The sequence below is a fragment of the Halichoerus grypus genome, chromosome 7 (assembly GCF_964656455.1).
Source record: "Halichoerus grypus chromosome 7, mHalGry1.hap1.1, whole genome shotgun sequence".
NCBI classification, from domain to species: domain Eukaryota; kingdom Metazoa; phylum Chordata; class Mammalia; order Carnivora; family Phocidae; genus Halichoerus; species Halichoerus grypus.
Genome location: NC_135718.1, coordinates 111,232,923 through 111,257,015, shown reverse-complemented (window position 1 = coordinate 111,257,015; position 24,093 = coordinate 111,232,923). Strand labels below are relative to the sequence as shown.

Below are 24,093 nucleotides of genomic sequence, written 5' to 3'. Positions count from 1 at the left end.
AAATAAGTTTTCCCTTATTTCCTTCCTCAATGAGACCAAAATTCAGTACCCATATAAGAATTACATAGAGAAAATACCTCCTATAACAATTTGATTCTCTGGACAGTTTGAACTAGTTAGTATAAGAATAAGAAACTAGACTAGCTCTAAAAGAAATTAGATTTAATTGAGAATTTATGAAAAACCAATACTATCTTAGTCCTTCACAGCAAAAAAAAAAAAAAAAAAAAACTGATTAAGTTATGGTATATATTTAAAAGGGGATTAAAATTTTGTTTACATGTTTTAAAAATTTTGAAGTATAGAGTATACTGCCTTGCTGACAGGCTATCAAGCAACACAAAGAAAATTTTTTCGAAGGAGTTGTTTTTTTTTTTTTTTATAATTCAAAGACAGCCAAATTATACTACATTATAAACCTAGATTAACCAGAACCAAACTGACTAGAAACTGATTAAAACTCGAATGGTCTTCTGCAGTCCAAATAAATAACAAAAGAGCAAGCATATACCAAGGATTCCACATGTAAACAAAAACATCAAATACAAATGTTTCCAGATCAGTTATTATTCAGACTCTATAAGGAGAAGTTCAAACAAAGTCATATTTCAACTTATCTGCAGAAATCAATTGCTGGGTATGCCTATTACCTTAACAGGGTCCAAACACCAGGAATATCTAAGCAAGGAGATAGGGATAATACCCACTCACCACAAATAAATAACAAAAGTGAAATGTAGGTGAGACATGAGGAGTGGATTGTTATGTTGGCCATTCACCTTACTTTCCAAAATGTCACTTGAGGCATTTTACATCATATTCCATGTCCTATTAGCCTAGAAGTATCTCTCTATCCCCACTCAAATTCATAATTATCTCTACCATTTATAATTCTGAAAGAATAAATGGCTTTAGGTAGTTCTGCCCCAAAAACCAGAATGGAAATCATCCCTTGTCCTCTTATGTTACCTATATCTCTACCAACAGAATTAAAATTGATGTTAAAAATAAACTCTAAGGGGCGCCTGGATGGCTCAGTTGGTTAAGCGACTGTCTTCGGCTCAGGTCATGATCTCAGGGTCCTGGGATGGAGCCCTATGTCAGGCTCCCTGCTCAGCAGGGAGTCTGCTTCTCCCTCTCCCTCTGCTGCCCCCCCGAACCTGTGCACTCTCTCTCTCAAATGAATAAAATCTTAAAAAAAAAAAGAATAAACTTTAAAATGAAGACATCCTCAATAATAAAATATTTACATTAACTGCACTAAGGTAAAGTGTAATAATTTTTATAAATATTTGTAATAAGAGTCAACAGTGAAAAATATTTTCTGGTTAATTCTATTAATTATTACAATCAACTGATCAATAGGTATCTACTATGTGGAGAGTATTAAGATACAAAGTAACTGAAAAGATCCTTGTTCTCGGGGAGCTTAAAATCCAGACAGAGCAATTAAGACAGATATATAAATGGAGACGGGAACTAATAATGGAAAGTCATAAATAAGTTCCAAACAAATGGAACTAACAACAAACGCTAAGATCTAAAAATCAGAAGAAATATCACTGATATTTGATAAAATATCACTGGATTGGGAGTAGCTGAGGGCTAACAAATGGCAAAGTCCAGGGAAGTAGTCATGAGAAAGCAAAGGCAAGACAGGAAACATTTATATCCCATTTTTAGTATCTTTTCTCTTAACAAAAAAAAAAGGAAATACTTGGACTCACTGAAGTTCTGTACATTAAAAATATTTAAGATGGTTGTATACTGCATTATAGTCTTCACTGTCCCAAGATGGTCGCTACTAAATGATGTAAAAGGACTATTTCTTAATACAACTATCCATAGTATCATATCATTTCCATCTCGTACGCTGAAGATCTGCGTTATTAAACAACTTCCAAATGCAAAACCTCCAGGAGGCACTACCAGTTCTATAAGACAAGGAAAAAGGGTTGAGTGCCTTTTTTGCTTATGTTAATCCTCTTGTTGAATTTTGCTCTAGAGGCTGGTTAGATAAGCTGCAGTCCTCCTGACTAGATCTCAGAGGACAGGTGGTAGGAGCATCCATTTAGTCATGTACAAGTTAGAAACAAGGAGCTTATTGCCCTTTACTTGAAGGGCTTCAGACAAAAAGGGTTAAAAGTATAATAAAGGTTTTGTACTTAGAAGGAATTTGGAACCTGGTTTCTCCCTCCTGGTCCTATGTCCTGGGAATCACAAAGTAGTTCTTAAAAAGGAACGTTTTTTATTAAAAGGTGGAAGTTTAAATTACCTACACTAAATTTATCTACATTATATATTTGCTATACCCAAAAGCCCCCTAAAATATCTACAAAATCAAAATGGAATTGCCATTAACCCTGTGTTTTATGGATATAATCACCTACCTGACCTTAGAAATGAGGTCTTAAATGAAAAACTGGCAAAGTGCTTTTAATTAACGTTGAGGAAATGGCATCCCAAAGTGTGGACTACCTCTAGGGTTTATGTGTAGATGTAACAAATGACCATTAACCACTAAAATATCATTTCTGTCCAGCAAATTCTTGAGTTAAAAACACTAATGCAGTACTATCAATTATGTATGCATATCTAAGAGAGACTGTACATATTTTCATGAGTAAAAGCTCGTTAAGTGTGAAGAAGGCAGGATAGGAAGACACTTAGTTTCTATCTGTAGTCCTCTTCTAAAAAGCAATTTTTAAAATTTTCTTGATACTTCAGAGTATAAGAAAATAAAACATTTTCTTTATTTTACTACAATACTTAGTAGCTACTGTTTTAATTCCTCTTCTGTTTCTCATGTTATGACAAAAGTGAAGAAATGCTAGATTCCCCAAAATTTAGCACATCAAATTATAACAAAAACTAAAAGTATTTACTAACAGTAAATTCAATTAAATAAACATCTAGGTTATTTGAAATAACTTTGTTTTTAATTTTAATATGCTAAGAAAATAAAAACATCAACAAGTTTAACCACACTAAAAAGCAAAGAAATTCACATTAAAACAAGACTTTAATTTTTCTCATTCATTTGGCAAAATAATAACAATACACACTGTTGGCAACAGTACAACGACACATATACTTTTATAAAACACTGAGTAACTATAAAAGTAGAACCTTTCTGGAGAACAACTGGACAATAAGTACCCAAAGCCTTAAAAAACATTCCCTATTTCTGTGACTTACTATTTCCTCTCCTAGTAATTTATCCCATGGAAGAGGTAAAGAGATCTGTATAAAGATGTTCACAGAAGAGCTATTCAAAATATCAAGGGTGAGAAATTTAAATAAGAGATTTAATAAATAGTCTGTTTCACTAAACAAACAAACAAAAAAGTGTTGGTCACAATCCACTAAGTTCGTGGGTAATATAATATGCTATGACCTCCAGTTTGAAAAGCACTGCTCTATATTATGCTGTCTCTCCAGTCAAAGGCTTTTTGATGGTGAAAGTGAGTCTTACTTGATTTACGGTGGGAGAAAAGTTATTCCAGGTAAGAGAGATGACAGGCCTAACAGCATGGAAATGGAAAAAAACAAAAAACAAAGAAAAACATATCTTAGGTGTTTGGGGGGACACTAATAGATTCTTTTGGCTGAAATGGAACACTCATTTCACCGGGGTGTGAGGTTCTGAGAGCAGGTCAGAAAGCCTACGGCCAAACCATAATGAATTCTGAAAGTTAAAAGATACTCTGTACAATAGGGAGTCAGTAAAACTTCTGGGGGTAGTTTGATAAAAATTGTTTTAGTAAGATTAATTTTGTAAGTCTCTAAATAAACCAGAGAGAAAAGAGAAAGATAGGTATTTACAATAGTTTAGGAATTATATTGGCTTCAACTAGCATAATTTTTGTGAAAAATTATCACAACTTAGTAATGGCGGAGGTGTCCAACATGGACAAGAGGGAGAGAGCAATAGTATTAATAAAGAAATAAATCAGGGACGCCTGGGTGGCTCAGTTGGTTAAGCGTCTGCCTTCGGCTCCAGTCATGATCCCGGAGTCCCAGGATCGAGCCCTGCATCGAGCTCCCTGCTCAGCGGGGAGTCTGCTTCTCCCTCTGCCCCTCACCCCACTCATGGTCTCTCTCTCTCTTGCTCTTCCTCTCAAATAAATAAAAAATAATAAAGAAATAAATCAGCATAGAAAGCTCTTTCCCTATTCAATGGCTTCTTTCCCTTTGCTTTAAATATAACATTTTCTTGGGGGGAAAAACAAAACTCCCTCAACTGACTCTGCTGCACCTCTCTTTAACTACCAACACAGAAATCTCAAAATGAATGGTCCTGTGTTTTCACCTAGTTTGAACCCTTCCCTCCCCTTTATTCTCCCCCACATTACATCCTTTAAGGCTCTGTTTGCATCTAATTCTCCTACTGTTTTCTAAAACACCTCCTTTTGGGCGCCTGGGTGGCTCAGTTGGTTAGGCGACTGCCTTCGACTCAGGTCATGATCCTGGAGTCCTGGGATCAAGTCCCGCATCAGGCTCCCTGCTCAGCGGGGAGTCTGCTTCTCCCTCTGACACTCCCCCCTCTCATGCTCTCTCTATCTCATTCTCTCTCTCAAATAAACAAATAAAATCTTAAAAAAATAAAAAAAATAAAGAAATAAAACACCTCCTTTTGAGGCTCTAAGATTTCATCACACCACAGCTACTACTGTGTGGTCCTCCTCCTGAGTCTCTGAACACTCTTTCCCACCGCTCTACTTCCTCCTTATCCCCCTCTGTCCTGTGTTCTCTCCATATCCTCCTCTGGAGAGCCAGCACCCACTCTCACTGTTTCACCTGTATCTTCTGCACAAATAATTCTGTGCCCAAATTCTAGTCTGGCATCTGTCTCTTCCTTCTGCAGCATAACCTCATCTGTTACACAGTGACACATAAAAGCCTTGAATGAATCTAAACTCTCCTACCACTCAAATGCAAAACTGAAATGTCAATATAAATGTTTTATATAGCTAAGAAACATTTTTCTTCAGCCTCAAGCAGGTGATGAACAACGGCTCCAATTACAAAAATTCATTTTTTTAAGACAGCAAAGAAGTACAGAAAGACTGCCATATTTTTCAGAATTACTTACTCTTGGATAAGGAAGGCCACTGGTAGTATTGAAAGCTGGTAAAAGTTTGTAACCCAATTGCTTTGCCATTTGGAGAAGTTCATCATTGTACCACTGCATGTACTCGCCTTTTTCTTTCAGCATGATTGCCAATGAGTGTCCACCCAAAAGACCCCTACAATCATAGAGATGAAACATTATCCACTTCTTACAGATACTTAAAAGTCACCACCTCAAAAAGATGTGGGTATCTTGTTATCAACAATTTAGCACACATAAGGAAAGACCTCAGAAGAACTTTTTTTTTTTTACCTAACTCTGGCTATGCATTTTATGGCAAAACACAGACAGTACAAAAAAGTTTTAGATATTCTATCTGCTGTAAAGTGTTTGGCATTCTCAAATACCTTAAAATTTCTTAAAGCAGATCCTTAAAAAAAAAAAAAAAAGAATATCCTAGAAATCACTTATTTTAAGAAACTTGATATTTGATTCTAACAACTTTTAAATTTAACTTAATGATATCATCATGTAATCTTTAACTCTTACAGTATAACATTAAAAAAATCTCCCCAACGTTGTATTAAATAGATTAACAAACTCTGTGAAAAGCCACATAAATATTTCCTAAACTGAAAAAGACTCACTTTACCTGTCTGACAAAGGAAATGTGTTACAATAACATAAAAGTAACCATTAAATATAAAAATTTAATAATGTTGAAACTTGAATTAATAAATCCCGTAATTCAATATTTTTAAATGTCCTGAGAGCATTTCAAACTGTTTAGTTGAGAGGTAGTATTATACATTTAATTTCATTTGGCCTGAAGAGGTGCTGGCTAAGTAAGATTAGAAAACTATGTAAACTAGCAAAAAACCTGAGATACAGCTAATATGCAAATGTTCAACCTCTAATCCTTTTTAAACAATACATGGGATTACCTTTGATTTGAATCTGCAACTATTTCCAAAGTCTGCTGCTGTCTGTGCCTCATACAATGCAAGGTCATCCCACAGCCTCTGTTTCATAGTATCCCAACTTTTATCTTTTAAACATAAGAAATATCTTGCTTTATTACCATCAAGAAATAAACAGTTTACCCTAGGCTTTTCTGTTATTAAAATTATACCTTTAGTGTCTTACATACTTACCCAAGAACTCTGATGTTTGTTTCAAAGACTGATACAACTACATCATTATCTAAATTAACATCTCTTAAAACTTTTCTCACCGCATCTTCAAATTCTTTAGTTTTATTTAATACCTAGGAGAAGAAAATTATGAAAATAAAGTTCTTTTCCACCAAGTCAAAAAGAAATAGTGTTACAATGAACTAGTAAATGCAAGTTAATACATTAAGACTCTAAAAAGTGACACATACAAAATGTTTCCCTTAAGCCTCCGATGAAAACGTGGTATCTAAAACCCCCCAAAATTAAATGCCTACATTATACGGAATCTTTATATATTTCTCTTTTAGATACATGGAAATCATTAAGACTTTAAAACAATCATCATCGGAACTGTTAACTGGTTTCTTAATATATAACCCATGACCTAGAGCTACATGAGCTGAGCTCTACCAGGATTTGGTTTCCAAGTCAAAACAACACAAAAACCATCTTATTCACCAATTTTATTGGTTATTTTAAAGGTTGCTTACTCTCAAAAGAGAGCACATCCTTCAGAGAATGACTGACTGATCCTAAACCACATACAACCTGCCATCTTTACCCGTGGATGCCCTGACCCCTAATTAAGGAGGAGTATAATGTTGTAATCAAGAGCAAGCCCTGTTTTGAACTCTGTTTCTTTCACTCACTACCTGTGTAATCTTGGTCAAGTGACTTCCATCTCTGAGCCTCTTCCCTCATCCATAAAAAGAAATATCTACTCTTATAGGATTGTTTTCTTAAGTGAGGTAATACATGTAAAGTATTTTCAGTAGAGTGCCTGACTTAGTAAGTGCTTAATATCATTACTGTTATTATTATTACCATGGGGGTCTAGAATCCTGACTAGGTTAAGAATTCTGTGGATTCTTGCAATCAGTTCCATGAAGGGGCCAATGCATTACATAGTTGCTTTGATTTTTCAGTCAAAATCAAGGCTGTGTCAGAAAGCTCTCTTGCTCAACTATTGACCCCAACAGTTAAAACCAGAAATAGACAAGACCACTTAACTCATGCTCTAGCTACAACCCATTGTGCTTACTGCTTATCACACTTTCTTGAGTCATTGACAAGACATTTTACAGGGACCAGAACATTCCAACTGCCAGACCAGAACAGCCCTGATACCAATGGAATGCCTAGAAGACCACACCCTACATGTCCCCTTCCCTGCCCATGATCATGGGCTGAACACCTTCCGACACCCCAACCCCAGCCCATGATCACGCCCTCTGCCTGCTCTCTTGTACATACTCCTACTCCCCCACCTCTCCTTATAAAACTCTAGGTGTCCACCGTGTCTGTGGAGAGGTCGGTTGTTAAGGCCTGTGCCTGCCACCTCCCCCAGCTGCCAGCACCTGAAATAAATCTCTCCCCTTCTCTTTTCCAAATCCTCCTCTCTTGAGTTACTGGCTTCTCTTGCCACAAGTTTACCTGCGTCTGTTAAACAACCAGTGTTGGCACACCCAGCCAGGAGCTATGCTTCTGACTGTCCAGCTCCCTCAGCATTCCCAGGGAGGGAGCAGTTGGCCGAGGCAGTGTGCCAGGCCTTACCTGTTCATTTCCTGAGTTAGCAGTTGTGATAGATTGTTCGGTAACAGCTGCATAATTACATGTTATTTAGACCACAGATCCATTAAAAGTAGTTCTCCTTTACTTGATTGTTTAATCTTTTTGTTTGATAATATTTTATAGTGCTTTTTCACTTGCTTTCTTTAAAGATTCTAATTTAGGTACAGAACATTCCATAAGAATATCTGACTAAAATTCAAGTAAAAGTAAAATTTAAGGTAAGTCCTGAGTAAAATATACTATCAAGCCTGCCTTTAAATTGACTGCTTTTCCTTGTCAACCTCGAAATCCATGTCAATTCTGCAGCAACAAGTGCAGATGTATACAGCCCTGAATCACTTTTAGAATGAAACACAACTGTGCTACTCCCAACTCACCTACACATACACTTTTTAGTATCATTTTGTTAATGTTATTCTTCTTCCTAGGTCTATCTCCTGAGAATTACTCCCAAAAATTATACCAATGTTATTTGTTTCAAAGGAGAATAAAAGTGGAAAGAGTTCTCTTTGTCCATAATTAGTGAGAAAATTCATTCCAACTGCTCTATTACTTAATAAGATTTTTAAGCTCCTAGCGTATAGCAAAGATGAATTCAGGTCTCTTCCTTTCCCTCATCATCTTTAATTTGTTTTGATATCTTCCTTTCTACAGATTTCATGGTAATGTAGAATATAAAGATAAATTTAAATTTAGTTCTTGGCTTCATTATATCAATAAAAACTAGATGGCTAGAATGAGGAACAACAGATTAAATTTAAAGACCAAACTATGACAACAGAAATTCTACTTAACATATTATGGTATGACCAAAATAAAAACAGTAGAGTTGCATGTACTGTCACACGTGATATGGTCTATTAATATTTTCAAATAAATCAAAAAATAAAGAAATAATCACAAAGTAAAGGCAATGTAAATTAGAAATATTAATAAGTGTGGGGCGCCTGGGTGGCTCAATTGGTTAAGCGTCTGCCTTTGGCTCAGGTCATGATCCCAGGGTCCTGGGATTGAGCCCTGCATCGGGCTCCCTGTTCAGCGGGAAGCCTGCTTCTCCCTCTCCCACTCCCCCTGCTTGTGTCCCCTCTCACGCTGTGTCTCTGTCAAATAAATAAATAAAAATATTTAAGAAAAAAAGAAATATTAATAAGTATATTAATAAAATGTACCAAAACAATTCCTTAAATGTAGGAAAAATATTTCTAAACTAATTCCTCTGTTTAAATTAAAAAGAAAATGTTTAAAATAGGAATAAAAATTCAAAGTGAATTTTTATGTTTCAAAGTTATGATGATATATAAGTTACTTAGGTTATTCCTACTTGAAGAGACTAAAATTTAAAGAGTTTATAAAGTATCTTTTTTTTTAAATGTAAGACTTTATCAATCTTTCTTAACTCTTCTTGAGGGTAACTTCAACAAATAGGAGTTACTTATCTGAATCTGAACCAAAGATCAGTAAGAAATAATACCTTATAGTTCATAGGAAACTTAGATATCTAGTCTAGGCCCTTCTGAGGTGAAAACAGGAGCCCAGAGAAGTTAATTAATTTGACCAAGGTTACACATATCAGTATTATGTGATCACTTCTTGTCACTACCTGCCACAAGGAGCCAGAACTCAAGTTTATACCACACATTATGGAGAATATGGTCTGCTAACCAGCAATAGCAGCACCACCAAGTGGCAGCTTATTAGAAACACAGATTCTTGGAACCTACCTTCAGTTTATTGGATCAGAATCTGCATTTTAGCAAGATCCCTAGGTGACTTGCAATACACTGAAGTTTAAAAAGCACTGCATCATTATACAGTATTTCTCAAACTTTAGCATGCATCAGAATCATCTGGAAGCTTGTTAAAAAACAGACTGCTGGGCCTCCCTCCCAGACTGTCTGATTTAGCATGTCTGGGATGAGGCGCTAGAATTTTGCATTTCTAACAAGCTGTCCGGTGCTGCTGCTGCTGGTCCTGGGATCATATTCCGCGAATCAGTGCCAAGTATACAAATGGTAAAACCTGAAAGATAGAACCTTTGTAATAATTAATGGCTACTCAATTAGAAGCCAACAGATTTCTAAATTTAGGAGTTATGCAGCCTGAAACTACCTTTTTCCCCGTCATTTCTGATAAGATTTTTAAAAGCATATGATATCCGAGGTCCATGTTCAAGAAAACCAACTTACAGGGAGATGATGGGGAATTTGCTATCTGGAAGGATAAAGCCAAGCTGACAGAATGAGAAACAAAGTTAAGTTCACCTATGGTCTTTCCTAATACACAACTACTGCTCCTCACTTACTCCCCCATGTCAAAGTAGACCTGGGGAGTATAACCCAGCTACAGCTGTAAGTACACCACTTGGTTTCTCCCAGGCTGGCCATCTGTGCCTCCCAGCATATTTTGTTCACCTTTGTCTTTTATTTGAGAGGAAGCCCTAGTATAGCAGAACACATAGGACCACTAAACCAAAAATAAGGCATACAAATATTCTCTCATTCTCACAGTCATGATAATAGAGTTCCCACAGTCCTTTAATCTCTGAAAAACGGAGTCAACATTTGAAACCCTGACCCAACTGTAAAAGTTGTAAACAACGGCAGTCCTCACAACAAAAAGGTCTTCTCAACCAAGGCGGCACTCTATAGACAAAGAGAAGCTTTAAAGGCATAAATAATAATGCGCAGCCCCACTCCAGAATAATTAAATCAGAGTAACTTGGGAGACGGGGATATTTTTTAAAACTTCATAGGCCATCCTCCTAAGACACTGGTATAGAAGGAAGGAGGGAAGAGAAGGGAATAGGAAAGGAAAGGAAAAGAAAAAGAAAATGCCCAGTGAAAAAAAGAACGTGGAAACAACAGTGGGAAGAAAAGCTTAGTTCTGAAAAATTCCTGCCACCCCAAAGATTTTTTTGTTTTGTTTTTTAAAATATTAATCAGTCCTTGAGACATTTACTCAAAGTTGAGACCCAGGTCTTAAGGAAAATTCTGAAACAAGCCTACTTTTATATTGTAAGTGATCTCAAAGTAGAAAATTAGAAAGATACTGTATTTAGAAATCATGACATCTAGAACTGAATCTTTCTCCTCTGCCCTTACAAACCATCCCCCCCCAGAATTAATTAAAATGATTTTGTATCCCATGAGGTCGAAAAGGATTGCCAAGAAGTGATCACTTGGTGCTAAAAATCACTGGTGGGAAAAAATTTTTTAAATGAACATAAGAATTCTAGTTTAACAATTTCAGTATCATTGTGGCATGCCATTCTGGAACAAGAATATCAGTGGTATTTTCTAGAATTAATTTCTTCCAATAGCTTCAACCTCCTTGTATAATGGGGAAACAACCTTCCTGATTAAAAGTGCCATCACATAAGTTAACATGCCTATAAATTATTTCAATATCTCCATGATTTCTGCATACTTTCACTTGATATTCACATGACATAATCAACTCAATAGTGTGAAATAACTATTTAGAAGCAAAGCTCAGAACACCTTAAATTCTGAAAACTTCTACTTCAGACTTACTGTGTAATGACTGTATTCATAATATTTTGAGTGTACAAATTATGAAATTTATAAAATAAGTAAATTCAAGAGGAATCAAACTTACCACAAGAGTGTCCAAAGAATCAATCAGTGTCAGGGAAAATCTAAGAAACAAGTATAATGAGATACAAACCATTAGAATTCTGAATTTTATCCATGAATGTATAAGCAGATGTATCTATGCCTTATTGACTGGTAGTTTCTATTAGCTAGTACTTCCATGCATCTATAGTACAATGTAACCTAGAAAGCACTGAAGGCACCTGAAAAGGCTTAACATGACGTTTAATATTCAGTGTATCTACATATCTTTCAAAATGAATAGAAAATATATTAACTCTTTTTTAAAGCAAATAAAAATATTAAACTGTCAAGGTGCCTGGGTGGCTCAATCAGTTAAGCATCTGCCTTCAGCTCAGGTCATGATCCCAGGATCCTGGAATCAAGCCCTACATTGGGCTCTCTGTTCAGCAGGGAGTCTGCTTCTCCCTCTCCCTCTGCCCCCCACCCCACCCCCTGCTATATACTCTCTCTCTCAAATAAATAAAATCTTTTTTTTTTAAAGATTTTATTTATTTATTTGACAGAGAGACAGCGAGAGTAGGAACACAAGCAAGGGGAGTGGGAGAAGGAGAGAGAGAAGCAGGCTTCCCGCTGAGTGGGGAGCCTGATGCGGGGCTCGATCCCAGGACCCTGGGACCATGACCGGAGCTGAAGGCAGACGCTTAACCGACTGAGCCACCCAGGCGCCCCTCAAATAAATAAAATCTTTAAAAAATAAATATAAAAAATACTAAACTATCAACACTTTATAATGTGTCAATGACTTTATATACATTTCAAAAGTTATATTCATCTTAGCAACTTAACTTTTCACTGATCTAAGAGGTAAAATGATTTTTTATAAAAGATAACAGAAGGAAATAAAAGAGTTTAATGTTAATACTTAAAGCAGTCCTTGATATTTAACCAACCCCCAGAAATACAACTGTATGCTGCATCTAGGAAGTCTACGACTTCGGAAGCCTGAGATGCCACACCACCCACTGTGTTAATAATACTCACTTTCCCAAGGCGTCATCAACATCACCCCGACTTGGCTCCTGGCCTCTAACACGACCTCTACAGGTTAAAGGCATGAGTTCATCAGCTGGGTAAGCATGTTCCTGCAAGGAAAATTATAGTGAGTCACTGAGGAAAATAAGAGAAAGCAAACATCACCTAGGACACACCTTCTTGCAGTTATTTTTAAAAAAGTAAGATGGAAGTTAGAAGTTCTACTATTCTTAGTCTATGGGATCTTTTTTTAAAAATTTAGTTATCATGTGGGGCGCCTGGGTGGCTCAGTTGTTAAGTGTCTGCCTTCAGCTCAGGTCATGGTCCCAGGGTCCTGGGATCGAGCCCCACATCGGGCTCCCTGCTTGGCGGGAAGCCTGCTTCTCCCTCTCCCATTCCCCCTGCTTGTGTTCCTGCTCTCGCTATCTCTCTCTCTCTCTGTCAAATAAATAAATAAAATCTTTTTTTTTTTTAATTTATAGTGTAATACATGCTTAAGAAAAAAATACTAAAAAATATCTTTAAAAATCTGATAATCTGCTTCCGCTCCACCAAATCTCACTCCTCAAAGGTAACTACTGTTAAGACTGGCATTTATGCTTCCAAATTTATCCACATACATTAAAATACAGGCACATACATAATTTACATTTTATTTACAAACAGGTGCTCATGCCATATGCACACATTGCTCTAAAATTTGTTTACTTAAATCACAATGGGGTTTTTCCATGTTAGAATTTTATAAATGTATTTTTTTAACAAAAAGTGATCATTTACTATTAGCTAATATTACTGAGTACTTACATTCTAAGCACTGTTCTATACAGTTTAGTTCATTTAATTATCACACCTCCGAAACAGATTCAATTATCCCTATTTTACAGATGAGAAAATTGAGGCCAGAGAAGTTAAGTAAGTCCAGACATGCAACTAGTAAATAATGAATCCAGAATTTAAGCCTGGCAACCTGACTCTAGAGCCCATGATCCTTCATGGTACCTGCTCCTCACGGTATTCCAAAGTATGGATACACTAAAATTTATTCATTTATTCCTCTATTGAGGAACGCATAAATTGAACTCAATTTCTCACTAAACAATGCTACAATGAACATCTATATGCATATATCTTTTGTACATATGCTTGTATTTCTGTAGATTAAATCCCTAGAAACAGACCCAATGGGCCAAAGGTATGGATATTTAATTTCTGATAACTATCAAACTGAAGACACTAACTTACATCCCTACAATATTCTAACATAGGAGATGACCAATGATTTATATTTTGCCAATCTCCTGAGTAAAAAATGGTATCTCAAGTTTTATTATTAATGAGGATAAACATCTTTTTGTATTAGTCATTGCTATTTTTTTGAAACGTCTGTTTATATGTTTTGTCCATTTTCTATTGGTTGTCTTATTGGCCAAGACACTCTATATATTGTGTTTGTTTTATATAGTAAATATATTTCTCCTGTCTTTTGTTAATCTTTCAACTTTGTTTTGGTGCTTTTTACTTTAAGCTTTTTTTTTTTTTAAGATTTTATTTATTTATTTGACAGAGAGAGAGAGAGAGTGAGAGCAGGAGGGAGAAGCAGGCTTCCCGCTGAGCAGGGAGCCTGACGCGGGGCTCGATCCCAGCACCCTGGGATCAATGACCCGAGCCGAAGGCAGACGCTTAACGACTGAGCCACCGAGGCACCCCTACTTTAAGCTTTAAATATGTAGTTAAGTCTATCAGTCTCTTCCTTTATGGTTTCTAGATTTCAGGCATGGTTAAGAAGGCTATCTTGAGCCTCTGAAAACAGCACTCTTTTTTTTTTTTTATGTCTACAGATTTACTCCATCTGGAATCTAATTTTCTTTATGATGTAAAATAGGGATATAACTGTGTTTGCCCCCCAAAACAGCCAATTTTCTAAATGCCACTTTTTAAATAACCCATCCTCTCCCTAATTGCTTGAAATGAAGCTTTATTAGTTCAAAATTGTCTACATGTTTCTGTAGCCTCAATTTTGTTCTACAGACCCATCTGCTTGACAGACTTACTTCCTACTCCTACTGCCCTACAGACCTATTTCCTGCTCCAAACTGTTATCTTAATTATTCTATCTTTGCACCATACCTTGCTGCTTAGTACAGCAACTCACTCCCCCCAGTTATTTTTCTTCAAAATTTTCTTAACTACATTTTCAAATTTACCTCTCCGGATAACTTTATATTTTCTTTAAAATTCCATTGAAATTTTAATTGGAAGAGCCTACTTTGGGGAGAATTGACATCATTACCAACTGAGTCTTCCCATCTAAGAATGTAGTACATCACTACATTAATTCATATCTTCTTTTATGAATTTGGTTTCCTTCTATAGGTCTCACACATTTCTTAATAGTTATTAAAAGGAATTTTACAGTTTGGGATACTATTTTGAGTGGAATTTTCTTTTAAAGATTTATTTATGAGAGAGAGCGCGCGCGCACGTGCACACACATGGGGGGAGGGGCAGAGGGAGAGGGAGAGGGGAAGCAGACTTCCTACTGAGCACAGAGCCCTCTGCCAGGCTCGATGCAGGGCTCAATCTCACGACCCTGGGATCATGACCTGAGTGAAACCAAGAGCTGGATGCTTAACTGAGCCACCCAGGGGCCCCTGGAATTCTTTTTTTTTTTTTTTTTTAAAGAATGACCATGACAGAGTATTTCTAATCCAGATAATAATGAAACACATGCAAAAATCTTCCCTCCTATTCATTACAAATACACAGAAATGCTGTATCAGTGTCAAATTATTTTAAATACATAGCTGAGCTTAAGAACAAGAAAAAATTCTCAAGTACCAAAAGTGAATAATGGAGTACAGATGATGAAGCTGTGGTGACCCTGACATGGGCATTAGAAATAAAGATAGACTTCAGGGGAATTATGTTAATGCCCAAAGGGTATGAGAGTTGATGTTATTGGTCTTGCATACATGGCCATAAGCCAGAAAAGTAGGTTCTTTAAGTTGGATAGTTGGCTTCAGTGAAACTGGACTGGAACATCCCCACCTACTGGCTATAGGTCTTAACAGAAAAGGACAGAAACAAGAAAGACCTGCTGAACTTCGTATTTTCTTCACTAGGGGAGAATCCCTAAAAGATTCCTCTAAAATTAATTATATGATTATGAGAAACACTTAGAGATTAGAATCATTGTGCTTATATATTTCAACTTCAGACAATATTCACTGACTCCCTGTCAAGAATAATAAGATTAATACACTCACATTGTTCCCCATTCAACTTAAGATTTTTGTCAATTATGTTATTATAGACAGTCTTCACTCTGCCTGGCTTTGCTATATATAAGTTTTTACAATCTAGTTAAATAAACCCTCAACAACACGGCTGTGTATTAACTGCAAGTAAGTGCATAAAATACAAACTTCGGAGCCAGCTCTTCAATCCACAAGTTAGTACGTAAATAACCGACGCTCATCATGCTCAGTGATCAATCACATCACTTCTTTCGAAGTCTGTCAGTGGTTTGATCACCATGTGTCTAGTTTTTAGTTCATACACAGCAAGCGTGTAGTTGTCTCCCTGTCAGCCTGTGATAATCACACATGACAGTGTGACAATTTACAAGGATGGATAATCGGAAGAGGAAATCAGCCAACAAGGATGAAAGTTCAGCGAAGAAATGAAAAATGAGGACACTGAAAGTGCAAGTCAAACCGAACATAAACCACGTACAGAAGAGCTGGCCAGGGACTACTGACAACACTGACACTCAGAGGCTGCAGATGCGCAGCTATAGGAACTGAGTGAGGGCCGAATTAGCTACACAGATGAAGAAAGTGGTTGCCACATAAAGGGTGAAGATGTCACAAAGGAACCGATACCTGCAAAAGACTTCCCATTAAAGGAATTCCCAGAGGTATTTCAGGATACAGAGGGAAAGGGGTACAATTTTTTCAGCTGATCCAAATTTTGAAAGGAGGATGACAATTCACTGACGCATAGAAAAGATGCGTGCTGGTATCTTAGGTTATGCAACTGAGGTGAAGGCAAGGGAGGCAAGACTATTCGATCTTAATGAGTTTTTGCAAAGAAGTAACACTTTAATTTTCCGAAAGTCTTTACTATTTTGAATATTAGTTTTGCTATTTTAAAATCTCCTCTGTACATTTATAACCATCAGAAAGAGAATTTTCAATGTTTTGACAAAGATTTTAAAAGGTTTGTAACATTTGTATTCTGCTCTGGAACCCTAATTCCCACAGTTGCTAGTATTAGGATTTTACTTAAGTAGAGTCGACACACACCATTTTTCTAATGGCTTCTCCATTCCTGACTTTTTATTTTGATTCAGCTGTTGGTTGCCTGGACTTGTCCTCAGGTACGTTTTTGTTTCTTGGCTTTTGTTTGTTTGTTTTTTTTAAGATTTTATTTATTTATTTAATAGAGAGAGACAAAGCGAGAGAAGGAACACAAGCAGGGGGAGTGGGAGAGGGAGAAGCAGGCTTCCCGCTGAGCAGGGAGCCTGAAGCGGGGCTCGATCCCAGAACCCTGGGATCATGACCTGAGCCGAAGGCAGACGCTTAATGACTGAGCCACCCAGGCGCCCCTGTTTCTTGGTTTTAAGAGTGTCATCAGTATTGTTATTTCTCTGGTATCCTTGGGTGAGGATGTCTCTTGTCTTACACTTGAAAAATAAAATGAATGTTTACAAAATGCTTGAGACATGTTTTCTTTCCTTCAGAAATTTGAGGCTACTGTTCCACAACCTCTTGCATTCACTGAGTATCATTATGGCAAAGTTTCTAAGACTAGTCTGATCCTTCGTACCTCGAATGACTTGTACCTCCTATACCTGTATGTTCCTATGATTCTTAATTCTTGAAGTTCAGCAGAAATACTCCCAATTCCATGCCCAGCTCTATCCTACTGCCTCTTACTAACCTCAATTATCTATATGCCAAACCCACAGCACATTAGCAGCAGAAAAATAGAATAGAGGACAGGTACACTAAACACATGGCCAAACAGAAAAGGAAAGATAAAAAAATAATAATAATAAAGTAGGCTAAAGAATACAAAAAGCACTGAAGACTGCAACCCTTCAGATATTTAAAAAAGTTCGGTGCTGGGCGCCTGGGTGGCTCAGTTGGTTAAGCGACTGCCTTCGGCTGTCATGATCCTGGAGTCCCTGGATCGAGTCCCGCATCGGGCTCCCTGCTCGGCAGGGAGTCTGCTTCTCCCTCTGACCCTCCCCCTCTCATGTGCTTGCTCTCTCTCATTCTCTCTCTCTCAAATAAATAAATAAAAAATCTTTAAAAAAAAAAAAAAAAAAAAAAAAAAGTTCGGTGCTACATAATGATTCATTTCCTGAGGAAAGGATTCCAGACAACTGTTTATACTATAATTAGAATCCACACACAGCTACCAAATTCTGAATTGAACATACTGTCATTTTAGTATTATATACAATAAGTTCCTAACTTCTATTTCAGTGTTAATTCCAATAGATCTGTGATTTCCCAGAATGCATGCTATTTTTTATTGCTTAAGTTTTATATTTAACACATCTAAACAACACTTAGAAGTAATTCAAAAAAGGTGATATTTTTTCAACTTGCTGATGTATTTTGAAACTTTGAAACTTTGTAAGATATCATTCAAATGTTAATTTGATTGTAAAGAATTCCTTACTATCTAAACCACCACCGCTTAGAACACTTTATACTATTTCCAGGGTTTTGCAAAAACATACACATGCACAAACACCTCTATCTGAAATTAAATATGAAACTCAAACCCTAGGCTTATCTAGGTAAGAAAAATATTAGTAACAATTACAAACAGAATAATCAAATAAGGGAACTTTGAACAAGATGTTACTTCAAGATTAAGGATAAAACAAAACTACAGCCTTTTCTTTGGGTTAACCACAAAGTGAACTACAGTTGGTTTGCATAAATCTGGAGCAATGCCTACGTGGCAAATAAACAGCCATATTACACTTCAAATATCCTGTCTATTTGAGGTACAGTAAAACTTTCTCTTCACAATGTATTGCCAGAACAAGGGATAAGTAATTCATATTGCTATGACTCAGAACCACAAAACACATTTAATAATTATCACTCAGAAATAAAACTCAGGTGATAAAGAGAGTCCTATACAAATTAAGTAGAACATGTGCCTAGCTTAAAGCAAGAGCAAATGCATAAAACAACAGAGCAGACTCCTATTTCTGGTAGAAATTGACACTATGATTCTAAAATTTACACAGAAATGCAAAGAACCGGGGCATCTGCAGTGGCTCAGTAGGTTAAGCCTCTACCTTTGCCTCAGGTCATGATCTCAGGGTCCTGGGATGGAACCCCATGTCGGGCTCCCTGCTCAGTGGGGAGTCTGCTTCTCCCTCTCCCTCTGCCCCTGTGCCCCTCCTCCCTACACATGTGCGCATGTCACGTGTGCACACCCGCTAATAAAATCTTAAAAAAAAAAAAGAAATGCAAAGAACCTAGAATATCAAAAACAATTTTGAAAAAGAACAATGCTGAAAGACTTACACTGCCTGATTTCACAACTTAATATCACACTTAAGACAGTGTGATATTAGTATACATATAGATATTCAGATCAATGGGGAAAAAAATACAGTCTAGAAACAGACCCATGCATAGATGATTAACTAATTTTACACAGATACCAAAGTAATTCAGTGGTAAAAGGATATTCTTTTCAACAAATAGTGCGGGAATAGTTGGTATCCACATAGAAAAAAATATAAATCAACCTTTACCTCATTCTATATACAAACATTAACACAAAATGAGTGATGATCTAAATGAACAGGCTATATTATAAAACACCTAGAAGAAAACAAGAAAACATTTGTGGCCTGGGCTAGGGAAATATTTTTTAGGTAGTATATAAAAGATAGGAATCATAAAAAAGGATAAATTGGATTTGATCACAATTTAAAACATTTGCCTTCAAAAGACACTGTTAAGAAAATTAAAAGGCAAAGCACAGATAGGGAGAAAATCTCTGTGATATGTGATATATGTGATTAAGGACTGATATCCAGAATATATAACTCTTATGACTCAGCAATAACAGGACAAATGACCTGATTTTAAAATAGACAAGAGATTTGAGCAGGCTTCACTAAAAAGAAGATATACAAGCACAAAGAAAGATTTTCAACATCACCAATTATTGGGATAGTCAAATTAAAGTCACAACAAAATGCCATTATATACCAATTAGAATAGCTAAAATTAAAAAGACCAAAAATACTAAGTACTGGAGCAGATGTGGCATAACTGAAACTCATACATTGCTGGTGTGGAATACAAAATGTTACAGACACTTTAGGGAAGTTTTGCAGTTTCTTATAAACTTATCCTTCCCATATAACCTAACAATCCCATTCCTATTTCGGAAATATATGAAAATGTATGTCCATGTAAAAATCTGCATTCACAGCAAATTTTCACAGCAGTCTTTTTAATAATAGCCAAAGACCAGAAACAAGCCAAATACTTACCAATTGGCAAATGGATAAATAAATTGTGTTCTATCAAATCAACTGAATACTACTAAGCAATAAATAGGAACTACAATATATCCAACAACATGGCTAAAATCTCAAAACCATCATATTAAACATAAGAATCTGAATCAAAAAAGACTACATACTGTATGATGCCATTTATATGAAATCCTAAAAAGGAAAAACTATAGTGCCAAAATCAGATTACAATGGTTGCCAGGGGTCAGAGGTAGGGAAAAGCAACTGACTGCTACAAAGCATGAGGAAGCATTTTGATGGAAAAGCATGTCATGACTGTGGTGGTAGTTAAACAAATGGAAACAACTGTCAAAATTCAGAATTGTGCACTTAAAATTAAAAATTTCTTTGTCAAGGGGCGCCTGGGTGGCTCAGTCATTAAGCATCTGCCTTCGGCTCGGGTCATGATCCCAGGGTACTGGGATCGAGCCCCGCATCGGGCTCCCTGCTCGGCGGGAAGCCTGCTTCTCCCTCTCCCACTCCCCCTGCTTGTGTTCCTGCTCTCGCTATCTCCCTCTCTGTCAAATAAATAAATAAAATCTTAAAAAAAAAAATGTCTTTGTCAATAACCTATACCTAATTAAACAGAAAAACTTTGTTCTACTGAGCTAAAATCCTAAACAGAGTATCAAAGTGTGATAATAATATATTACAAGAGGATACTACACAATTTTTGTCATTTTGGCAAAGTTTTAGGATGCTCTAAAAGTACACACCAAGGAATACTAGTTAAGAAAAGGTAGTCCCACACTCATCCACACAAAAAAAGACACACATAAATTTATAACTTCCCTCCTCCCAGCCATTAGTACCACTTTTTAAATATTTTATTTACAGAATTACTTTTTTTAAAAAAAGATTTTATTTATTTATTTGAGAGAAAGAGAAAAAGAGAGACAGAGAGCATGAGCAAAAAGAGGGGCAGAGGGAGAAGCAGGCTCCTCGCTGAGCAAGGAGCCTGATGCAGGCCTCGATCCCAGGACCCTGGGATCATGACCTGAGCTGAAGGCAGATAGATGCTTAACAGACTGACCCACCCAGGCATGCCCAGAACTACTTTCTGATGAACAATCAAAAAGAAAACATTAGGTACAGAGTTTCAAATGGGGAATATGAAAAAGTTCTGGAGATGGATGGTGATGGTTACACAACATGGTGAATATACTGAATGCCATAGAAATGTTCACTTAAAAATGGTTAAAATGGTAAATTTTATTATATATATATTTATATATATTTTTTACCACAATAAAAGATGTTCAAAGAAAGAACATTAGGGGAAAAAAAGTAATTCTAAGAAAACTTACATAAATCTAGAAATCTATAAGGAAGTTACATTTTCCCTTGGTTTGAATGAGGACTAATCTACTGTTTCTTTGAACTGTGCTCTCACAAAATCAAGCTTAAAAGTGGTTATTAGGTATGATTCTACTAGGTAAAAGAAACTGTGCTTACCAACTCTTTTAAAGTTTATTTGTAACGTTTAACGCTCTACCTTAACAGTGTTTGCTTATAACAGGTTGAGTTGTTTACAGTAACAGGAAAAACATAGGGAGACAAATATCAGGTCAGGAAGCAAAGATCCAAAACAGTTCTGCATTTGGTGGCCTAAATACATGTCATTTTGTCATCTAAATTAATCTGCAAAGTAACCTCAGCACAAATACTAAAAACATACTAACAGAAGCGCTAAAGTGGCTATGGTCTGCGGTTAAATAAGGCCACACAAGAACTGCCAAAACAAACACCTAATTTCATATTATTCGAGGGAAAAAGAAAGCCATCTGTGCAGTTTACTGTGGATAAATTGCAGTATGATCAAGGCCAGAGATTTGTCAAGCATAGTTGTTATAATGTTAATATTTAAGCCAATTAATTGATAAAACCAGAAAACTCCTGGATATAACAAAGGATGGCAGTGTTGGAGTGCCCTACCTAAAGCTGGCAGGGCATTGTTATTGAAAAATAGCACTGGGGCGCCTGGGTGGCTCAGTCCTTAAGCCTCTGCCTTCGGTTCAGGTCATGATCCCAGGGTCCCGCATCAGGCTCCCTGCTCAGCGGGGAGCCTGCTTCTCCCTCTCCCACTCCCCCTGCTTGTGTTCCCTCTCTCGCTGTCTCTCTCTCTGTCAAATAAATAAATAAAATCTTAAAAAAAAATAGCATTTACAGAACTTGGAGAATCAAAAACAAAAGGTAAGGTGAAAAAATAAGCTCAAAGGGTACATGCCTAGAACAGAAAAGAATGTGTTTTAAAGAAGTTGTATGTACAATCCAAGGAACGAGTTCTGAGTTAAGAGCCTAGATGAAGCTTAGGAGGGCAATTTCAATCTCAGGCAGAAAATGAATAATAACAGCAGCAGTAAACTCTTATATAGTGCTTCCTATTTGCTGGACACTAGTTCCACACACTTGAATTATATTAACTTGTTCAATCCTTACAACAGCAGTGTGGGGCAGGCAAACCATTTTTGAGAGATGAGGAAACAGGTTCAGGGAGATTAGGTAACTTTCTCATTGCAACCCAGCTGGTAGGTGGCACAGCTAGCTCAGGGTGTCCTGTTCCATTTCCAGACTTCTTGCTTGCTCTTAATATTATATTGCCATCTTTGGAAAACCACTGTTCTCCTAGGAACCAAGAAAGTTAAAAGGAATTGCTCTAAATGTACACTAGAATGGAGAGTAATATTAAGAAGGACTAGTGAGAAATTAAAAGCTTTCAACACTTATTAAAAGCCCACCATGTGCCAGGTATTTACATTTCAGCATAGTAGGCAACCGACTACAAGAAAAGAAGCAGACGTCTGTAAAGATCCCAGAACTCACCATAAACTTGTATCTTTCATGAAGTTTGTTAAATGATTTCTTTGAATTTAAAAGGCAAAGATATATCATAATAATCAAATGCAAAAAAAATCACTATTTGATTACACCTTCACAAGAATTCAATTCAGTTCTTTTAAAAAAATTTATTTTTTTTTTAAAGATTTTATTTATTTCAAGAGACAGAAAGAAAGCACAAGCAGGGGGAGAGGTAGAGACAGAAGGGGAGAGAGAGAACCTTCAGCAGACCCCACACTCAGCACGAAGCCCCACACAGGGCTTGATCTCATGACCTGAGCTGAAATCAAGAGTCGGACACTTAACCAACTGAGCCACCCAGGTGCCCCTCTTTAAAAACATTTAATAAGCATTTGTGTACCAGGCATGATTTCAGGCACAAGACATATAAAATATGAATTTATTAAAAATTAAGTAAAATGATCCCTGTTCTCGAGACGCCTGGGTGGCTCAGTCAGTTAAGCGTCTGCCTTCAGCTCAGGTCATGATCTCAGGGTCCTGGGATCCAGTCCCTCCCACAATGGGCTCCTTGCTCAGCAGGAAGCTTGATTCTCCCTCCCTCTGCCTGCCGCTCCCCCTGCTTGTGCTCTCTCTCTGACAAATAAATAAAATTTTTTAAAAATAAAAAATAAAATAAATAAAATGATCCCTGTTCTCAACAATCTTACAAGCTACAACAGCCCTTTACAATTATGTCCATTTTACATAAGATAGTGCTCAAAGGGGTTAAATGATCTCTTTAGGGTCCAAGCTATTAAATAAACATGACAGAATTTGAACTCAAACCCATCTAACTCCAAAACCTATACACTTCTGATCTACAGCAAGCTAATACTGTTTCTCAGTATAGTAACTGGAAAAAAATTTTCAAGTGATTTCAAATAACAAATACAGAGCACCTGGTCTCTGCTTAATATTTTAGAACTGTTTCAGGTTAGTTCGAAACTTGAAAAAGGGAAGTGAGAATTCCAGACTATATTTTGGGTTACAATCTTCACATACTGAGCATAGCACAAGTACATTGCAAGAGTCACTTGTGTTGTAAAATAGTTGAACATTTAAAAATATGTATTGCAGTGGATTGCAGATGGGTGTGGATCCATTGGAAAAACGAAGGGGAGTGTTAATTCCAGGAATTCCCAGTATTGGGGGTTGAAATCCCTCTCCTTTCAATTTTATAGGTAGGGAAGTGTAATACAAAGCTTCTCAACTAGGGTCCAATAAATAGGAACTGGACCAGGAAGTCCTCTGAGA

General features: G+C 36.7%; 1 protein-coding gene across 7 annotated transcripts in view; it reads right to left on the bottom strand.

The window, feature by feature from the left end:
- Positions 1–24,093, bottom strand: part of EDEM3 (ER degradation enhancing alpha-mannosidase like protein 3) — a 69,188-nt gene that overhangs the window by 37,708 nt on the left and 7,387 nt on the right. For all 7 annotated transcript variants that reach the window (XM_078078057.1, XM_078078058.1, XM_078078054.1 and 4 more), the window contains exons 3-6: positions 12,441–12,541; positions 11,440–11,479; positions 6,229–6,341; positions 5,096–5,249 (exon numbers count right to left, since the gene is read on the bottom strand). In XM_078078057.1, the coding sequence (XP_077934183.1) occupies positions 5,096–5,249; positions 6,229–6,341; positions 11,440–11,479; positions 12,441–12,541 (408 nt within the window). The remainder of the gene's footprint in view (positions 1–5,095; positions 5,250–6,228; positions 6,342–11,439; positions 11,480–12,440; positions 12,542–24,093) is intronic.